This window comes from Electrophorus electricus, chromosome 21 (assembly GCF_041902795.1).
Source record: "Electrophorus electricus isolate QZ-2024a chromosome 21, ASM4190279v1, whole genome shotgun sequence".
NCBI classification, from domain to species: Eukaryota; Metazoa; Chordata; class Actinopteri; order Gymnotiformes; family Gymnotidae; genus Electrophorus; species Electrophorus electricus.
This window is the reverse complement of record NC_137517.1, coordinates 14,337,894-14,357,500: the sequence shown is the minus strand read 5'-3', so window position 1 is coordinate 14,357,500 and position 19,607 is coordinate 14,337,894. Positions and strand designations below refer to the sequence as shown.

Genomic DNA, 19,607 nt, shown 5'->3' with positions numbered 1-19,607 from the left:
ATCTTATTTTACTTTATTTTAAGCTTTGTCACAATTATTTGTTTGTTTCCTTTGGACAGACCAAAGCAGAAAATGATGCATTGTTGCCTTATAGTCCTGGTTAGTACACTTAGTATTCATACTGTCATATTTACCATGGGACCAAAAGATGAAAAGCCAAATGAACTTGTCATGTCCTGATTGAACAGCTTTTATGACATATTTTGCAACAATAGCTATGATAATGCCAGCTGACCTAGAGTAATGCTCTATGCTGAGCTAAATGTGTTTGAGGGGTTGGTGTATGTGGGCTGGTAGTTTTTACCGATTGAAAACTAAAAATGCATTAAACGTGTGAGGAATTGCTCCACTACAAGTGCATTTGGAATACTTGGACATTTTATTGTGTTTTCTAGTATGCTACGTATAGGCTCATTTGACCAAATGTTAATTAATCAGGCATTTCACTTTATCGCTCCATGTTTGTCCTCTGCTCCTTTTTGCTACTACCACTGTTCTGTCATGCGATTGGAGGGGGGCGGGGTCGCATCTTGTGACATCACATCTTGTGTTTGGTCTGTTTGGTGCCTTTGGTTCTTACTGTAATTTGTACTTCAAATGGACTAAACCAGAATTCATTGGGAAGCAGACCAAGCAGAATTCCAAAGGCAGTGTTCCCACTTGCTCAAATAGAGGCCCAGTACATTTTTATCCTTAGAGTTTGTTTTGTTAGTTTATTGTGTGTATGATATTGGTTTGAATGCTATAATGATAATGGAAGATTTACAACCTCTGCAAGGGAACATGCAAGCCTACACAATATAGTGGACAGGGTGGGTAGGGGTGTTTGTGTGAAATCACATTGTTCACATTGATTGTGTTTGGGTATGGACTCTGAATGCAGGTACCAGTCTAGCTTGTGTGTGTGATGTTTACACTTCTAGAGTCTGATGGCTGACTGTGCTGACCGTGTGTTCATGTCTGATCAATCTGTCCTATTCTCTCTTACAGTACCCGGCCACAATTTATCTGACTTGGTCTGAGTCTCTCTCACAGAAGAGGATGACCAAATACACACAACATATGATTATCCATGGTAACGTGTTAGTGCGAATGTGTGAACAGCGCTATGTGTCCTCGCCATGTCTTCCAGCATCTGGACATGGACACCACACACTTGAATCTCTGCTGCCTTCCTCATATCTAGTGCGCATTAGTATGAAATCTCCTGAGATAATTAAAGCAAACCTACATATAAGTTTAAATTAATGGGTTGGTAAAGAAAATAAGTATATATAGCTGTTTTCATGTTTGTGGACATTGATGCAGTAATGTTATCTATGTGTGTTATGGTGCTGTGCTTTGAAGTTGGTGGTGGTGGTGTTTGGTAAGGGAACAAAAATGTTCTGAATTAGCCTACTATTCATCCATGCTTCAGACATATGATATACTGAATGTAGGTCTGCACGTGGGTAACTGTGGTGTTTAAAGATTACTAGCCTATGCATTTACCCAGTTTCATAAATAGATTTTTGAACAATTTCCTGTTCTAGGTTAACTTTCTAAATATACCTAATATTTTCAAGAGATTGTTATTCTCGTTTTACCTTGTTTAATCTATTTTATTTTTGTATCAGTACTTTTTGTATATCTTATGAAAACCTGTTGATGTTGCTTAAGTAAATCATTAAACAGTAATATCTCTCTATCTCATACTCCCCATCACATCTGAGTAGGAAGAAGCCTCACTAGCTACTGCTGTTTTTAAACTGGTCAACCGATTCTCCACAATCACATAAAAAAAAAACAGTCCCACACAACAAACGTGGCACACCCTGATGTCCTTTATGGGTATATCAATCAGGGCCTGTAGCTTCGTGTCTGTTGCTCTTTCTCAACACACACCTCCTGTCCTGTGCGCTGAGTGGGAGTGGCTGTCTGTCTGCTGTAGGTGGGGCTCTTCTGACTTGCGACACAAGCAGCAGGTATGCATGGGATATGCCCATGTGTGCTGGAAAGCTGTCAGTGGTGCCCCTGAACAGAAATAGGGATGCAGGATGTGAATGTTGATGAACGCGGCGGTGGCAGCAGTACTCCCAAGTGCTGATGGTCTCTTCCACAATGGACTCTGCTCCTCCCACTGTTAAGGAACGTGCTGTTAAGGAGCGTGCTTCTCCACCCCACTGGACTCTGCTCCTTCCACTGTTAAGGAGCGTGCTTCTCCACCCCACTGGACTCTGCTCCTCCCACTGTTAAGGAGCGTGCTTCTCCAGCCCACTGGACTCTGCTCCTCCCACTGTTAAGGAGCGTGCTTCTCCACCCCACTGGACTCTGGTCCTCCCACTATTAAGGAGCGTGCTTCTCCACCCCACTGGACTCTGCTCCTCCCACTGTTAAGGAGCGTGCTTCTCCAGCCCACTGGACTCTGCTCCTCCCACTGTTAAGGAGCGTGCTTCTCCAGCCCACTGGACTCTGCTCCTCCCACTGTTAAGGAGCGTGCTTCTCCAGCCCACTGGACTCTGCTCCTCCCACTGTTAAGGAGCGTGCTTCTCCAGCCCACTGGACTCTGCTCCTCCCACTGTTAAGGAGCGTGCTTCTCCAGCCCACTGGACTCTGCTCCTCCCACTGTTAAGGAGCGTGCTTCTCCAGCCCACTGGACTCTGCTCCTCCCACTGTTAAGGAGCGTGCTTCTCCAGCCCACTGGACTCTGCTCCTCCCACTGTTAAGGAGCGTGCTTCTCCAGCCCACTGGACTCTGCTCCTCCCACTGTTAAGGAGCGTGCTTCTCCAGCCCACTGGACTCTGCTCCTCCCACTGTTAAGGAGCGTGCTTCTCCACCCCACTGGACTCTGCTCCTCCCACTGTTAAGGAGCGTGCTTCTCCATGTTGCTGAGCAATCCTGTTTACCCCACAGAGGAAAGGGCTGGAAAAGGGGCCCTACACACACACACACACACACACACACACACACACACACACACACACACACAGGGGAGAGGGTTTGAGAAGTTTCAAGTTTCAAGTTTGGTTTATTTGTCACATACATAGTCATACACAGTATAACTCGCAGTGAAATGGTTGAAAGTGCTCTATCCAAACTGAAGAAAAAGAAAAACAGGGGTGCTAGAGAAATATATATCTATCTATCTATATATATATATATATATATATATATATATATATATATATATATACAAAATATATTAACAATGTAGAATATATGTATATTATGTTTATATACACAATGTACAATGTATATATGGATATGTATATATGTATGTACACAATGTACAGTTCCATCTTGTCATTGAACATATTTACAGTTATATGTTACATGGTGGTGGTGGTCCCCACAGTTTATCAGTTTCCCTGATTCAGGGCTTGAATGGCCTGTGGGAAGAATGGGCCCTACACACACACACAGGGAGCGTGAGAACAGAAGAGATACTTGCACTTACTGCAGTCTGATGTACACATGCTGTCATTGACATAAGTATGAGGACTCTGCGCACTGGCCTGCTCTGATATTACATAACTGTCGCAGTTACAGTCCCTTTCTGATAGAGGTAGTACAGACAGACTAGCAGTTACACTCCCTCTCTGAAGGAGTACAGGCTACATTTTTTTGTATGATTGGGGAAGTAATTATTACCATCACTCCAATGAAATTAAATCAATGTAATTGAAAACCTCAACAGACAGATGGCATACAGACAGTCTGTTGCAGTTACAGTTCCTCTCTGATGGAGGAAGAATGTACCTCTCTGAAGGTTTACAGAATGTAGCAGTTCAGTGCCTTTCTGAATACTCTGAGATGAACAACCTTTGGGGAGTACATTGTGTTTCTGATGTAGTTTATCATTATATCCATGCAGTTGATACTATTAGTTGAATATTAAAATAATTTAGCAACGCTGCTTTGCATAATGTTCCTTTATATTTCAATATGCAATATAATGTCTGCAGCTATGATTGGACTGCTTTATACATGCACTACTGTGTTTTATTACATGCAGTATAGATTTTCACCTTTGGACTTTCTAGTTCAGTTACAGAAATATTCATTGTGGCAGGTTCAAACCTGCTTTGCTTAAAGGTCTTATTTATACGTGCCTGTAGATTTATAACTGAACTGCTGTAGTTTATTGCAATGAACTTTATTCTTGTAAAACATTTTAGCACAGAGCATTTGCTTCATTCACAAATACATCACAGATGCTGTTCCTCTCTTTTACTACTAAATATTTTATTGTCTTTATGATCAGCATAAACAGATAAGGTCTCTACATGCTCCTGAACTTTGAAACTCCAATACCAGAATAATCAGGCAACTACAGAAATAACAAAGACTAAGATGAGAAATGGCTAAAGGCAAACAGGGAAACATTTGGGATTCATATTTGTTATTGCAGCTGTAGGTGAGATTTTGTTTGAATACTTAGTGCTTGTTATATACTCTGTTGAACTTTGGAAACATATATTAGTCTTCTCTCCCTGTCCCACACACACATACACACACACACGCACACACACACACACACACACACACAAACAGTAAGAATTTTCTGGAGAGGTGTTCACTTCACATAAGAGAAACAAATAGCACAGTAAGAGCAAGAGCACAGTGAGTATCTGAATTCTAGTAATGTGATTTGAGTTTGTTGTAGATAAAGATTTTCTTCTTTAATAACAATCACATCTCTTCCTGTTGGTGTCTGTAGATCATCAAATGCAAAGGGGTTTTTTAACCATGTTCTTGACATGACTACTTTACTACGAAAATTGGACAATATTTTAGGCTATGTTTCCATCTCGTGCTCACCGGAAATGGGAGAACTGTGTATAAAAAAAGGCTGCAGTTCCTTAATACTTTATCTATTAAATGTGTAAATGCATTCAAATTAAAACTGAGCTTTTACATCACGGTCATAAATTTCATAACTAATGTGGAGTTTAAAGTAAAACCAAGTAAACCACTAATCACTGTGATATCGTAAATTTTCTTGCAGACTGCACTGACCTAACTGTTAAAACAAGAATGAGTTCTAGGGGTTCTGTTGGAATTAAATACTGCATGAATGTGAGCTGGAATTAATTTGACTCTGCTCTAGATGAAGAGCAGTTCAATTTCCTTGATTTTTCACTTAAAAGAACGTAACGTTTATGTTTATATATATATATATATATATATATATATATATATATATATATATATATATATATATATATATATATATATATAATTTTCTTGTAAGTGAACAGGGTTTGATTTTAAAAATATGTATCCTGCAGTATTTATCTCACGCTGTGACAATGATTTTGAGGTGTTCTGTGACCCACATTGTAATTAGAATGTGTGTCCAGTGTTATGTATCTGCAAGTGCGTGTTCGCAGGTGTTCAGCGGTAATCTGTACAAGCAGGCATGACTTCCAACATGAGTCTCTCTGAGGAACAGCAGACACAGAAAAGAGAGAGGTGAGAGAACCGTGATCAAGAGAGTGGAAAAGCATGAATGTTTACCAACACTAAACAGACCAGACGCAGAAATCCATTCAAATGAAAGGAAATCGAGAAAATATGTGACAGTCTCATCAAATGCACCAACCTGTGTTTGGTTATATGTTTCAGGATAAACCTGATGCAGGGTAAGAGATCACACTCACCTGATCCAAGCTGTGTGTCAATGAAGAGTGACTGGTCAATGGAACAGCCACTGAAAATCAGAGAAGGAGAGTGTTTTGCTGAGCTCAGGTAAGGACGATGTAGAGAATGTGATATAACACACCTGTACATTTAATTATATTTACCCAGAGCTCATAACACCTGTACATTTTCCCAGAACACGTAACACATCTGTATATTTATCCAGAGTATATTCCCCCCCTTTATATTTACACAAATTTATCCAGATCAAATATCAGACCTGTACATTTATGGAGTACATAACATAACTGTACATATACCTTAGATAAACCTTAGTCTGGCTAATGTCCTTTTAGATTATCTAAAGCTTTAGTCTGGCTAATTTCAGCCTGGACCTGGGAGTTGAACACTTATGTAGCAATCTGCTTGTATTATTTGTTATTCGAAATAATCCACAAAAACTTTGCTTTGCTTTTATTAGAAGTAGCTTTTTACCAGCTCAGAGAATTTTACAACATTGTCATTTCTCACTTTTATATAATCTTGCATGCACTTTTGTAGCTCCCTGAAAGCACAAGTTCATTGGCAAGTTTGCAGCTTGCATAAAATGCAGGTGCTAGAATGCTCACTGAGACCAAGAAAAGGGATCACCCTGGTTTCACCCTCCAGTGGCTTCATGTCTATTACAGGGTCCAGTCCAAAGCTATTTTAGTTGTTCTTATAGCATCACATAGGCAAGCACCATCATATATCACTGAATTCCTCCGTCAGTACAGTGTTTAAATCCTGATGTATAATAAATCTTTTTACTTTTTATTTCTGCAGCCACGTGTATGCTATATATTTCACAGTTTTTTTTTCGTTGTATATTTTATATTAAGATGTTTCTCCTCCTAATTTTCGACAGCACTTTCTGTTCTATAAATGACATTGTTACATACTAATTGTCCATTATGAAATGCAGAAACACAAGTGTTTGTAATATATGAATGTGTATATTATCTACTGGTGTATTTAATGCGGCGTTTTGTACAAGTACAAATGTGCTACGTATTCCTATTAAACTCAGTTTTGCGTTTGTCCACAGTGTACAAAAGGAGAAATCTGTACTCACATATATGAGCCATATGGAGTCAATATTCAAGGTGTGTGTGAGTGTGTGTGAAATCATAAAATCATGTCTCTCTGTGATACTTTTGTTACTTTGTAACATTTTTGGTGTTTTTATGATTGACTGTTTATTCATAATTAGGAGCTGGAGCAAAATGTCATCTCTCTGGTGAAGAAGGAGCTGAACAGGTTTAAGAAGCTACTGAGTCCAGATTACCCAGCATGCTCTGAGAGAGAGTTACAAGATGAGGAGGATCAGAGCAGAGTCGGAGAAGAGGCACTGAAGATCACACTGCATGTCCTGAGGAACATGAACCAGACAGACCTCGCTAACACACTACAGACCAGTAAGAAACCTGGGTCATGGTATAATTCTGAATCTTTAACTGTAGAGGAAGGACACTAGTCCAAACACTTTTATGATGATGATAAACACTAAATATGATAATATATCTCTGTTTGCACAAAATATCTTTGGAGTAACTTAAAATAATTTCTGATGAGCTAATTATTCATACAGTTAATTTATGACCATATCTTCCTTCTTTTAGAGCAAGCATCTGTATATCAGAGAAATCTTAAATCTAAGCTGAGGGGAAAATGTAAAAGAATGAATGAAGGAATATCTCAACATGGAAGCTCAACTCTTCTGAATGAGATCTACACAGAGCTCTACATCACAGAGGGAGGGAGTGGAGAGGTCAATAATGAACATGAGGTCAGACAGATTGAGACAGCATCCAGGAGACCAGCAACACAGGAGACACCCATCAAATGCAACGACCTCTTTAAACATAAACTTATCAGAAGTGTGCTGACTAAAGGAGTAGCTGGAATTGGAAAAACAGTCTCTGTGCAGAAGTTCATTCTGGACTGGGCTGAAGGAAAAGCAAATCAGGATGTCTTCTTCATATTTCCACTTCCTTTTAGGGAGCTGAATTTGATGAAGGAGAAAAAATGTAGTCTGATGGATCTGCTTCATGATTTTTTCCCAGAAATTAAACAATTACAACTAATAGATTCTGATTTTTACAAAGTCATTTTCATCTTTGATGGTCTGGATGAGTATCGGATCCCTCTAGATTTCCAGAACAATGAGAGATTGTGTGATGTAACAGCCTCAACCTCAGTAAAATTGTTACTACTAGTTATGGCTTAAATTTCATCTATCCCATAACCAATGTATCACTACCTAGTTGTCTTATTTAGCTCTTTCTCTTTTTTTGTTTTTTTTATGTTAAATTACTCCACTGAAGCCAGACACGAGAAAAAGAAAGCATGAATATGTGTTAATATGCTTTTTTTCTTCTACTGGCTATTGTAAGCATCTTTGGATCCTTGAAAAGCACAATTTAAATACAATGTATTATTATTAATAGACCCAGGAATAATTTATTCTCACATCTCCTACCATGAGACTAGTAATTCTTCATAGCACAGAGAAGTTAATAGTTTTTGGAGCTCCCCATCAGTAACTTCAAGTCTGAACCTCTCATGAGAAGAATTATGTGTTTGGAACATCATCTTATTTTACATGTCTGTCTTAAATCCAGTTTGTTAGTCTGTCTAAACTTATAATTATCATTTAATTATCTTTCCACTACTCTGTCAAAGTAAAGATATCCTCTTTTGGCTTTGGTAGAATTAAGATTAGTTCTGTTTGGCCAATAGTAATTAGTTTTAGTTTAACAAATTTTAGTTTATTCATAGCTACATCCAGGACATGCTCCAGCATGAACACCTGCGAGCTACTAGGAATACCTTCACACCCGCTCGGAAACCTCAGTAGAGCTCAGAGCAGTTCCAAACAAAATGAACCAGCCTGTTTCACTGGCTCAGAACAACTTGTACATTGGATTATGGTTGCTGACAACGCAGAGAGATATTCAGAATTAGGTGGTGCACACTCGCTTCGGCTTCAGCCACACCAAAGCTTATCGACCCTCTTTGTCAGTGAACTGACCAGTCAAGCCCCTCACTGAACCCAAAAGTAAGAATGGTGTCTTCCATTCATATGCTCTGGGTGCCTGTAAATGAGTAGAACTTCTTATAGGCGATTTGGTGTAGATTTATATTTCTTCCCTCATTAGTCTAGACAGCATTAAGATATAGGAAATGTTCCCCTTGTCAGGCAATTCTCCATTAGTTAGTAGTAGTTCCTTGGCTATGTGAGCATTAGCTAAACTGTACACAAGTCTCGGTCTTATGGCTTACGCAAAAGGTTTTATTATCAGGCTTGTCCCTACTAATCTTATTTCAATTTTTTTTATTTTTGTTTGTTTTCTCATTTACCTTTCCTCTCTCTTTCCGTTGTCATTTCTTAGGAATTCTGTGGACCTGAGCCAAGTTTGCTATAGTATATCACCTGTCTTACGACATCAATATATATATATTTTTGTTCATTATTCAATAAATTTCACATTTATTCATTAAATTGGCCATCGTGGCAAGTATACTTGAAGCAATGGTATTCTGACATGGCACAAAATATGAACTAATTCAGAAACTAGACTGATATAATGTTAAAAAACTTTTGGTAATTAACCAATAATAGTTGATAGTTTTTATATATATTTAGAGTGGTGCCCCCTCTTAATAATTCATAAAATTATGTATTTTTGGAAGAAAAGTGAACAGTGGACTGTTTTTTTCATCACATCATAAATTCATCTCTCCATAACATTATGGTGTTTTTATCATTGTCTGTTGCTGCTTATTGCTTATCAGGAGCTGGAGCACAAAGTCATCTCTCTGGTAAAGAAGGAGCTGAAGAGGTTTAAGAAGCTACTGAATCCAGATTACCCAGCATGCCCTGAGAGTAAGGTGGAGGATGAGGAGGATAAGAGCAGTGTCAGACTGGAGGTGCTGAAGATCACACTGCACGTCCTGAGGAACATGGAGGAAACAGACCTCGCTAACAGACTACAGACCAGTAAGAGATCTGGGTCATGGCTTTATTCTTGCACTTTAACAAAATTTTGTTTCACTGTATTTGGGCAAAGTATTTTAGTTATTTTTGTTAATAATAAGAATACTGACTTTGACATCACAGTTATTAATTATCCAGTAAAATACTAATCATCATGTTCTTCTGTTTATTAGAGGTAGTCTCTGTACATCAGCAAAAGCTAAAACACAAACTGATGGAGAAATATAACAGAATTAATGAAGGAATCTCAGAGTATGGAACTTCATCCCATCTGAATGACATCTACACAGAGCTCTACATCACAGAGGGAGGGAGTGGAGAGGTCAATAATGAACATGAGGTCAGACAGATTGAGACAGCATCCAGGAGACCAGCAACAGAGGAGATAACTATCAAATGTAATGACATTTTTAAAGACAAACTCATCAGACGTGTGCTGACTAAAGGAGTGGCTGGAATTGGGAAAACAGTATCTGTACAGAAGTTCGTTCTGGACTGGGCTGAAGGAAGAGCAAATCAGGATGTCGACTTCATATTTCCACTTCCATTTAGGGAACTGAATTTGATGAAGGAGAAAAAGTTCAGTATGATGGATCTGCTTCATAACTTTTTCCCAGAAACAAGACAAAAATTAATAGACTGTGATGCTTACAAAGTCATTTTCATCTTTGATGGTCTGGATGAGTGTCGACTTCCTCTAGATTTCCAAAACAATGAGAACTTGTGGGATGTAACAGAATTGACCTCAGTGGATATGCTGCTGACAAACCTCATCAAGGGGAATCTGCTTCCCTCTGCTTTCCTCTGGATAACCTCTCGACCAGCAGCAGCCAATCAGATCCCTCCTGAGTGTGTTGACCTGGTAACAGAGGTACGAGGGTTCAGTGATGCACAAAAACAGGAGTACTTCAGGAAGAGAATCACTGATCAGAGCCTGGCCAATAGAATCATCACACACATGAGGTCATCAAGAAGTCTCTACATCATGTGTCACATTCCAGTCTTCTGTTGGATTGCAGCCACTGTTCTAGAGAGAATGTTGGTTGAAGCAGAGAGTGGAGAGATCCCCAAGACTCTGACTCAGATGTTCACACACTTCCTGATCTTTCAGATCAAACACAAGGACAGAAAATACTATGGTAAAACTGACACTGATTCTCAGCAAACTAGAAAGACAGTTCTGGCTTTGGGAAAATTGGCTTTTCAACTACTGGAAAAGGGCAACCTGATCTTCTATGAGGAAGACCTGAGAAATTGCGGCATTGATGTCAAAAAAGAGTCAGTATATTTAGGACTGTGTACCCAAATCTTGAGAGAGGAGTCTGGGCTGCATCTGGGGAAGGTGTTCAGCTTTGTGCATCTGAGTGTTCAGGAGTTTCTGGCTGCTTTATATGCATTTCTCTCCTTCATCTCCCACAAAAAAAACGTGTTGGAGCAGAAAACCACTGGATTCCTACATGGGCTTAAAAGATCAAAAACAATGTCTGACTTCTTTATGAATGCAGTGGACCAGGCCTTACAAAGTAAGAATGGACATCTGGATCTTTTCCTTCGCTTCCTTCTGGGTCTCTCACTGGAGTCCAATCAGACTCTCTTACGAGGTCTACTGACACAGCTAGGAAGCAGCTCTCACAGCAAACAGGAAACAGTCAAATACATCAAGGAGAAGATCAGTAAGAATCCCTCTTCAGAGAAATCCATCAATCTGTTCCACTGTCTGAATGAACTGAAGGATAATTCTCTAGTGCAGGAAGTCCAGACATACATGCGTAATGGATATATCCATTCTCTCTGTGGAGCCAGGCTCTCTTCTGCTCAGTGGTCAGCTGTGGTGTTTGTGTTGCTGAACTCAGAAGAGGGGCTAGATGAGTTTGATCTGAAAAATTATGACCCATCAGAGGAATCTCTAATGAGACTACTGCCAGTGGTCACAGCATCCAGAAAAGCTGTGTGAGTATTTTCACTCATAAACATATTACTGCACTGGGGCTGAGTTTTCAAAAAGCATCACAAGACCATGTACAGAAGCACAGTAAGGCTATGTGCATTGTTACATCCATCATAAAGTCATTTATTAATTTGGGAGCATTTCCTGAACCCCACTGTAACTAATATAGCATGTAGACAAACACTATTAAGATGCTAGCTGATCCATTCCTGCTTGCTGTTCTACAAATAAATATCATTTTAAACTCAATATTAAGATTAACAGGTCAATTTACCATGACTGTTTAAATGTGGTTAAATGAAAAGTGGTGTGTTGTAATGAGGCACAGATATGTGATTGTGGGCTGCAGTCTTTGATACTCTGAATATTTTAAACTAAACCTGTAATCATAAAACCTTTTACACCAAGTATCATCTATAAGTCATGCAGTGATTTTCCGAGGTCTGGAGTACCACAGCTTAAAAAACCCTGATCTAAATAAATTCCTATACCGACAGCAACAGTCAAAATTCAAAATTTATTTATACAGCGCTTTTTACAACAGATGTTCTCACAAAGCAGCTTTACAAATGTTCAAGTCCAAGCCCCCAGTGAGCAAGCCAAGAGCGACAGTAGCAAGGAAGAACTCCCTAGAGCATGAAAAAGAAACCTTGAGAGGAACCATATTAGGGACAGGTACATATTAGTGCTACAATAGTGGATTTATATAGCAAGCTAGCTAGCTAGTAAGCTAAATGCTGCTTCTGTGCAGAGTTCATGAAATTGATTTCTGATTGTCACGTTCGCCCCTCCCTGGAGTCATGGTTCCAAAGGCAACTCAACTTGTTTGTTTACTTCCTGGTTTTGTTTCCTCTTGCATCATCCTTTTGGTTTCATTATGTCATGCCCCCTTGTTAGTATCGATGCCTATTATAGCCTTCACCTGTATCTTGATATTCCTCATTAGTTTGTTAGTCCCCCTTAGTTTGTATTTAAACCCAATGTGTGTATGTAGTCTTTGTGAAGTCTCTGGTTATTTGGATTTCCACTTTTTGCCTGTTTCCTGATGATCTTTTGGATTACCCTCTTTGCCTCTTCCCTGTCTGTTTTGGTTTGCCTCACAGACTGCTTTTTTGGATTTACAACCTTTGCTTATGTTCTTTGGAACATGACTATGGACTATCCATGTTCTCTAATAAGTTGTGTGTATGTGTGTGACACAATTTATGTCTGTGTAAGTTTGTGGTTGTGTGTGTGCCTGTATGTCTTTTTATGTGTTATGTGTGTTTATTTGGATATGTATTTGTATGCATGTGGTAGGGAGTCTTTCAGAGTGACATTTTATGTGTGTGTGTGTGTGTGTGTGTGTGTGTGTGTGTGTGTGTGTGTGTGTGTGTGTGTGTGTGTGTGTGTGTTCTAAGCTGTATGTGTGAAGTTTTTTCCCTTCTATCTGCAGGCTGTCTGGCTGCAATATTCGAGAGGAAGGTTTTGCTGCTCTGGCTTCAGCTCTGAGTTCAAACTCATCACACCTGAGAGAGCTGAATCTGAGCTACAACAAACCAGGAGACTCAGGAGTGAAGCAGCTTTCTGCTCTACTGGAGGATCCACACTGTAAACTGGAGATACTAGAGTGAGTTCCTGACTTACTGTCTATAGAGACATAGTGTATAAAGTAGTATAGCTAGCTATCTCAGGTTCATTTTGGGACAAACTCTCAATGACCCCTTTGTGACCCTATCCTTAGTGTACTGGCAGTCCTATAATCAGAGCACTTTAAGCACCATGGTGTCTCAATGGCGTGACAGACAAAGAGGGATGAATATGTATGAGCGAACCTGAGACCATTCCCAGGTTTGCTCAGGCATATTCATCCCTCTTTGTCTCGTCTCCAGCTTTGGCTTCTATATTGGAGAGACAGAGGAGCAAAGAAGAGAGATATAGAGAAAGGTATAAGGCATGATTAATACACAGGTATTTTACTGTACTAATATTAATTCAAATAATCTTCCTCTATCTGTTATACTTGAGTAAGTAGTCACTAAGTAATATATGTATAAAGGCTAATTTGAAAACACTAGGATAATAGGGTTAAGACATGGATATAATAATTTCATGACTGAATGAAATAACCAGACATAAGAAATTTAACATGGAGAGAAAGTGTATTTCATAACAGTTCAGTGATGATAGCTTTGTTAGACTTCACTCCAGATTGAGCATGTTGAGCCTGTTATGGATATAACAATGTATTAAGAAGTCCAGATGGGAATTCTGTCAGAGTCACTGAGGGGCGCTATGGACCCATTGTCCATACAATCTGTCGGGAATACAAAACATTGTTAAAAAGGAAAACAAAAGAAACAGTTAAAAAATGTATATTCTGTACATGATCATGGTCTTGTTGCGATGCTTGTGAGAAGGCCTTTCACAAGGGAAACATCAAATTTCAGTATCCTTCAGGAATATGGTCTTTAAGTTTTTCTTGATCTAAATATTCCAGGTTGTGAAGTCATCCCTAAATTCCACAGGAGTTGCTTTATGACTTCGCTGCCCACAGTTCAGGTCTGGGGTTGTAAAGTTTGTGTCCTGGCAGGGTAATAAACCTTCCTTACAGAGTGGTTTGGATCCCTGATAAGGGAAGTGAGTACCCTTTTAGCCAAGCCAAAGGCATTCTGGCATTTGTAAACAAGGCCGTTTGGAGTGGTTGTTATGACTTGCCCTAGGAATGATGGTCCATTTGCTCCACAGGGCAGCAACTAGAATTCCAGAGCATCTTTCTGTGAGCGGTGTTGGGGTACCTTAGGTTTAATTGCAGGAGCAGGTTGCTGGTTCCACTACAGTATAATACCTGTTAAAGTTAAACTGGTCCTGTCCAGTTAAGTCAAAGGAGAGGAGGGTCAGAAGTCAGCCCCCTCCCTGTACATGACTCATAAAATAAGTTGGTTGGACTTGGAAAAGCAAGTTAGCTGTAAGATGATTTTGGCCATACAAGAAAAAAATTCTCACAAGAAATAATTAGGTTAACTGGTTACTGCACCGGCAGCCTCTAGCCTGTTGGCATGATCTGGCATACCCAAATAAATCACTCTATAGCATAGAATGTTCTTAAAATATAGTACATCTATCAAGAGAATTTCTTAGGACTAACTAGTACCTGCTAACTGTTTTGTTTTGTTTTCCACAACAATCATGCCTGTCCTTTTACATGGCCTTTTAAAACATGCTTCTGGTATAAGATAACTTCAGATTTTGTCATAGAATATTCAATTACCATCAAAGCAAATGTGTGACATGTTTTAAAAGTATATAGAATGTTAGTAAAGTTCTTTATTTGCTTGCTCATATCTCTGTGCAAAAACATGCGTTCCTTTCCTTTATAACACAAAATATGCAAGCCTTTAGTTACCACAAAATGCACATTACTCACATAGAAGTGCTCCTGGATAGACAAAATAAATGTAGTGTTGGACACATATGTGCACTATCTCTTAAAAGTTTTAATTTCTCTTCCAGGCTGGGTTACTGTAATCTGACAGAGAAAAGCTGTGTAGTTTTAGCCTCTGCTCTCAGCTCAAACTCCTCAAGTCTGATAGAGCTGAACCTGAGTGACAATAAACTACAGGATTCAGGAGTGAAGCTGCTTTCTGCTGGACTGAAGAATCCACACTGTAAAGTAGAGATACTGGGGTTAGCTCATCACTTTCTCATCAAGGATACACGTGCAGGCACACACGCATATATTCTCTCTTGCTCTCTCACATTTACAATTGTATTTATTTTTCTATGGCTTACCTCCTGTCTCTCTAACTGGTGTATTTCTTTCTCTGTCTCTCTCTCACACACAAATACATACAGACATTGTCTCTCTCATATATAAAATTTCACATCAGTGAGCAGGAGAATTAGTTATTAGAAAATGGGTAGGTTTTGAGTTGAGCTTTGAAGGAGGAAAGTGAGAGTAACAAATAGATTATGGTAATGTGGCATAATGTGGGGGAAAATGACAATGACAGACTATGTAAAGACTTGAAGGTTAACAGGAAGAGTTTGAACTGGATGCAAAGTGGGACAGGTAGCCAGTGGGACAGGATCAATACTTTTGAGTTTTACATTCACACCATTCAAATTGAGTGAAGTCCTATAGATAATTTATTTTTCTTGAAACTAAGTACTTATTTAAAAAATTTTACTCTCCATCCATTGTTTGGGGTGTGGAATACAAGACATTAGGGCAAGTGGTGCCAAGTTAGTGGTAGTTTAGGTGCTGACATAGATCTGAGGGCCATCAGCATAAGAGTGAAAATTAAGTCCTTAATGGTGGATAATCTGGCAAAAGAGTAGCATAAAGATGGGCCAAGTACTCTGGGGGATCCTTGGGGGACACCTTGTATAACAGCATTGATAGTGGATTTATGTTTAAACAAGGTGAAGTTGTAAGGTGATAATTTATCAAACAAATTATTTGCTGTCTGACAAAATAAACATAGTGTTGGACATGTATGCGCACTCCTCTTTCTCTTAAAGATCTTAAACATATTGCTGCAATTTTAATTTCTCTCCCAGGCTGGGTTACTGCAAACTGACAGAGAAAAGCTGTGCATTTCTGGCCTCAGCTCTCAGCTCAAATTCCTCAAGTCTGAGACAGCTGGACCTCAGTGACAATAAACTTCAGGATTCAGGACTGATGCTGCTCTCTGCTGGACTGGAGAATCCACACTGTAAACTGTGGACTCTGGGGTGAGATAATCAATTTGTCACTGTGGATACAGACACACACATGCACACTATTACCATCTCTCTCTCTCTTTCTCAGACACACACTCATTCATCCACAGTAAGTTTCTGCTTTCTGAATCCTTTTGTTTTTCATGTTCATAAAGCTTGATTCTTTCTCACATTGTTGGATTGCTTATTAAATTCACCAAAGCTTTGTGCATTTGGGCTGGTGTTATTGTGTGTGGTAGTGTTTGTATGTGTGTTAGTGTGTGTGAATTTGCACATGGTAGTGTGCTTGTGAGAATTTGTCTGTGTGTTTGTGAGGGTCTTTGTGATAGTGTTGTGCATGTGCATGCCCATGTGCTTGACTGATTTGTGTGTTATATTTCTCTATATGGACATGTATGTGCATGTGGTAGTGTGTGTTTGGCAGATTTTCTATGCTTGTGTGTGCATTTTTCTGTGTTTGCATGCTCGTGTGTGTGTTCAGCTGTTAGGACTTTTTCCTCCTCTTTGTAGGTTATCTGGCTGCAGTATTACAGAGGAAGGTTGTGCTGCTCTGGCTTCAGCTCTGAGGTCAAACCCCTCATCACACCTGAGAGAGCTGAATCTGAATTCCAATAAACCAGGAGACTCAGGAATGAAGCAGCTCTCTGCTCTAATGGAGGATGCACACTGTAAACTAGAGAAACTAGAGTGAGTTACTAACTCTCATTATACATAGGCACACAAACACACAATGCATCTGTATGACACATGCTCAGTTATTTAATTCTTACATTATGAATCTTTCTTGCGCTCGCTCTCTCTCACACACACACACCACTATTTTTTTTCTCTCCAAATAACTATCATATCTCACTCACTCACACAAACAAATGCGCAGATATTGTCTGTTGTCTAATTGTCATTGTAATTATTTGAATTATGACAAATATGTAGTGTTGCACATATGTACTAACACAAAAGCATTCATGTATGCACACACAACACCCAGGGAGAAATTACGAGAGAGAGAGAGAGAGAGAGAGAGAGAGAGAGACAGAGAGAGAGACAGAGAGAGAGAGAGAGAGAGAGAGAGAGAGAGATTCTGATATCATTTTTCTCCCAGACTGCGGGACTGTAATCTGATGGAGAAAAGCTGTGCAGCTCTGGCCTCATCTCTCAGCTCAAACTCCTCAAATCTGAGAGAGTTGAATCTGAGTGACAATAAACTTGAGGATTCAGGAGTGAAAAGGCTCTCTGCTGGGCTGAAGAATCCCCACTGTAAACTGGAGACACTGGGGTGAGATCAATTTGTCACTGTGGGCACAGATCACGCACACAATCCCCATATTTCTCTCTTTCAGACACATACGTGCACATATTCTCACACACACTCAGTTATTCGCTGCACATTTCTGCTTGTTGAAACTACCTTTCTCTTCTTTTGTATACTGTGGAATTGTTTTACAATACAACAAAGCTTCGTGGATGTGGTTGGGTATTTTTGTGTGTGTGTGTGTGTGTGGTGTTTTGTAAGTGTGAAAAGTTTTACTTCTTCTATCTGTAGCCTGTCTAACTGCAGTATTACAGAGGAAGGTTGTGCTGCTCTGGCTCCAGCTCTGAGGTCAAACCCCTCATCTCACCTGAGAGAGCTGAATCTGGACTCTAATGACCTGGGAGACTCAGGAGTGAAGCAGCTCTCTGCTCTACTGGAGGATCCACACTGTAAACTGGAGACACTATAGTAAGTTACTGACTTACTGTCTTTTGTAGACACATGCGCACATGCATACATACACAGACACGCACACAAACATCACTGTCTCTTTCTCTCTCACACACACACATTAGGACAGTACTTGTGTTTTGGCCCAAGACTCACTAGTTTTGTTCATTTTAATGTGTGTATGATATTTGTTTGGACACTATAATGGTAATGCTGCATGCAGGAGATACTGAACATCTAAAACAGCTTTGATACTGCACTCATTCTCACACATTGTATAGAGTGTTTGAATGGGTGTCTGTCTGGGGTATTAGAGTGTTTATAAATTTGTTTAGTTTTTTGTGCGGGTGTGTGAGAGAGAAGATGGATTGATCAACTCTTCTAGAGTTTGGGTTCTCTTTTTTTGTATTTGAGTTACAGTCCGTGTGTGTGTGTGTGTGTGCGTGTGTGATGGGTAGGTTGAGAAGACTAATGTTTCCAAAGTTCAACAGAGCATATAACAAGCACTATGTATTCAGAAAAAAACTCACCTACATAACATAAATATGAATTCCTAAACTTCCAGTGCATGTTTTTGTACATGTTGTCATTTTACTTTTGTTACCACCATCCTCACATATTCCTCGTTATGTTTTCCAGGTTAGTCTTGTTGCCTGTAACCCTGTTTCCCTGTTTGCCTTTAGTCATTTGTCATGTTAATCTTTGTTATTTCTCAGTAGTTTCAGTTTTATTTTTCTTTTGTTCCTTTACTCTGGTTATTGTGCATATGGACGCCTGTGTTATTTATTAGCGTTCTCCATCCAATAGACCAAATCCACTTCCACATAAGCATCCTGCCATTTTTCTCCGGTGTTGCACTTGCTGCAGAACTGGATGCTTACAATGAGCTTGTGCAAATGTCACTGGCTGATTAATATAATTAATGTACCACAACAAGAATTATACAGAAAATAACAGGTTGTAACGATCAGATAGGTTAAAAATGTTCATGTGTATGAACCTTTTTCCTTTTTAAAAGTTTAGTTCGTGTTTTCGGTTTAGTGCATGCCCCGTAACGGAGGGTGAGGGTGGGGGGCATGGTGCACAAGCATAGAGCTCATCCCTCACAGAACAGCTGGCAATGGTTGGGACTGATCGCCCAATGGAAAGGACGATCACAGATAGAAGACCACTGGGGAATCCCATGGACAAAACAAAGTCGGAAGTAACAGGCCATGGGTTTGAAGAAGGAAAATACGTCTGCATTTTCTCCATCGACTTTCGCGCCTTGACAATGTACCTGGGAGGTTGCATAAGTTTTTTCCTACCCCTGGATACTATTGATTGTCAAAGAAACTTTCCTGAGGGATTTACGGACTACGTTTTCCACCCTACCTAAGGGAATCATTGGGGTGAGCTTTAAACTGTTTTGACTTATCATGCCCGCTAATCCCCGGTTATGAACACTTTTTACTTCTTTCAGAGGGGTAATGTCAGATGACCTGATATGTATTATTATGGGGGAATACTTGTATAAAGTAAAAAAAAAATTATAATGTTGATGTATACACATGTTGTTGAATGGGAAGAATTAAATGTTATAATTTGCAGCG

General features: G+C 39.5%; 1 protein-coding gene and 1 pseudogene across 3 annotated transcripts in view; both read left to right on the top strand.

Annotated features, from left to right (window-relative positions):
* LOC118240558 (NACHT, LRR and PYD domains-containing protein 3-like) overlaps positions 1-3,892 on the top strand; it is a 14,061-nt gene extending 10,169 nt beyond the window's left edge. The window contains exons 12-13 of one of the 2 annotated variants that reach the window (XM_081704350.1): positions 60-99; positions 991-3,892. In XM_081704350.1, the coding sequence (XP_081560476.1) occupies position 60 (1 nt within the window). In that variant the 3' untranslated portion in view covers positions 61-99; positions 991-3,892. The remainder of the gene's footprint in view (positions 1-59; positions 100-990) is intronic. The other variant, XM_081704348.1, reaches the window with a different exon arrangement.
* Positions 3,893-5,401: 1,509 nt separating this feature from the next.
* LOC113590174 (protein NLRC3-like) lies at positions 5,402-18,898 on the top strand (annotated as a pseudogene). The gene is made up of 11 exons (XR_014119068.1): positions 5,402-5,454; positions 5,518-5,730; positions 6,710-6,767; positions 6,875-7,079; positions 9,835-11,611; positions 13,045-13,218; positions 15,102-15,275; positions 16,152-16,325; positions 16,824-17,000; positions 17,416-17,589; positions 17,857-18,898. The product of XR_014119068.1 is annotated as a protein NLRC3-like (transcript).
* Positions 18,899-19,607: the final 709 nt, after the last annotated feature.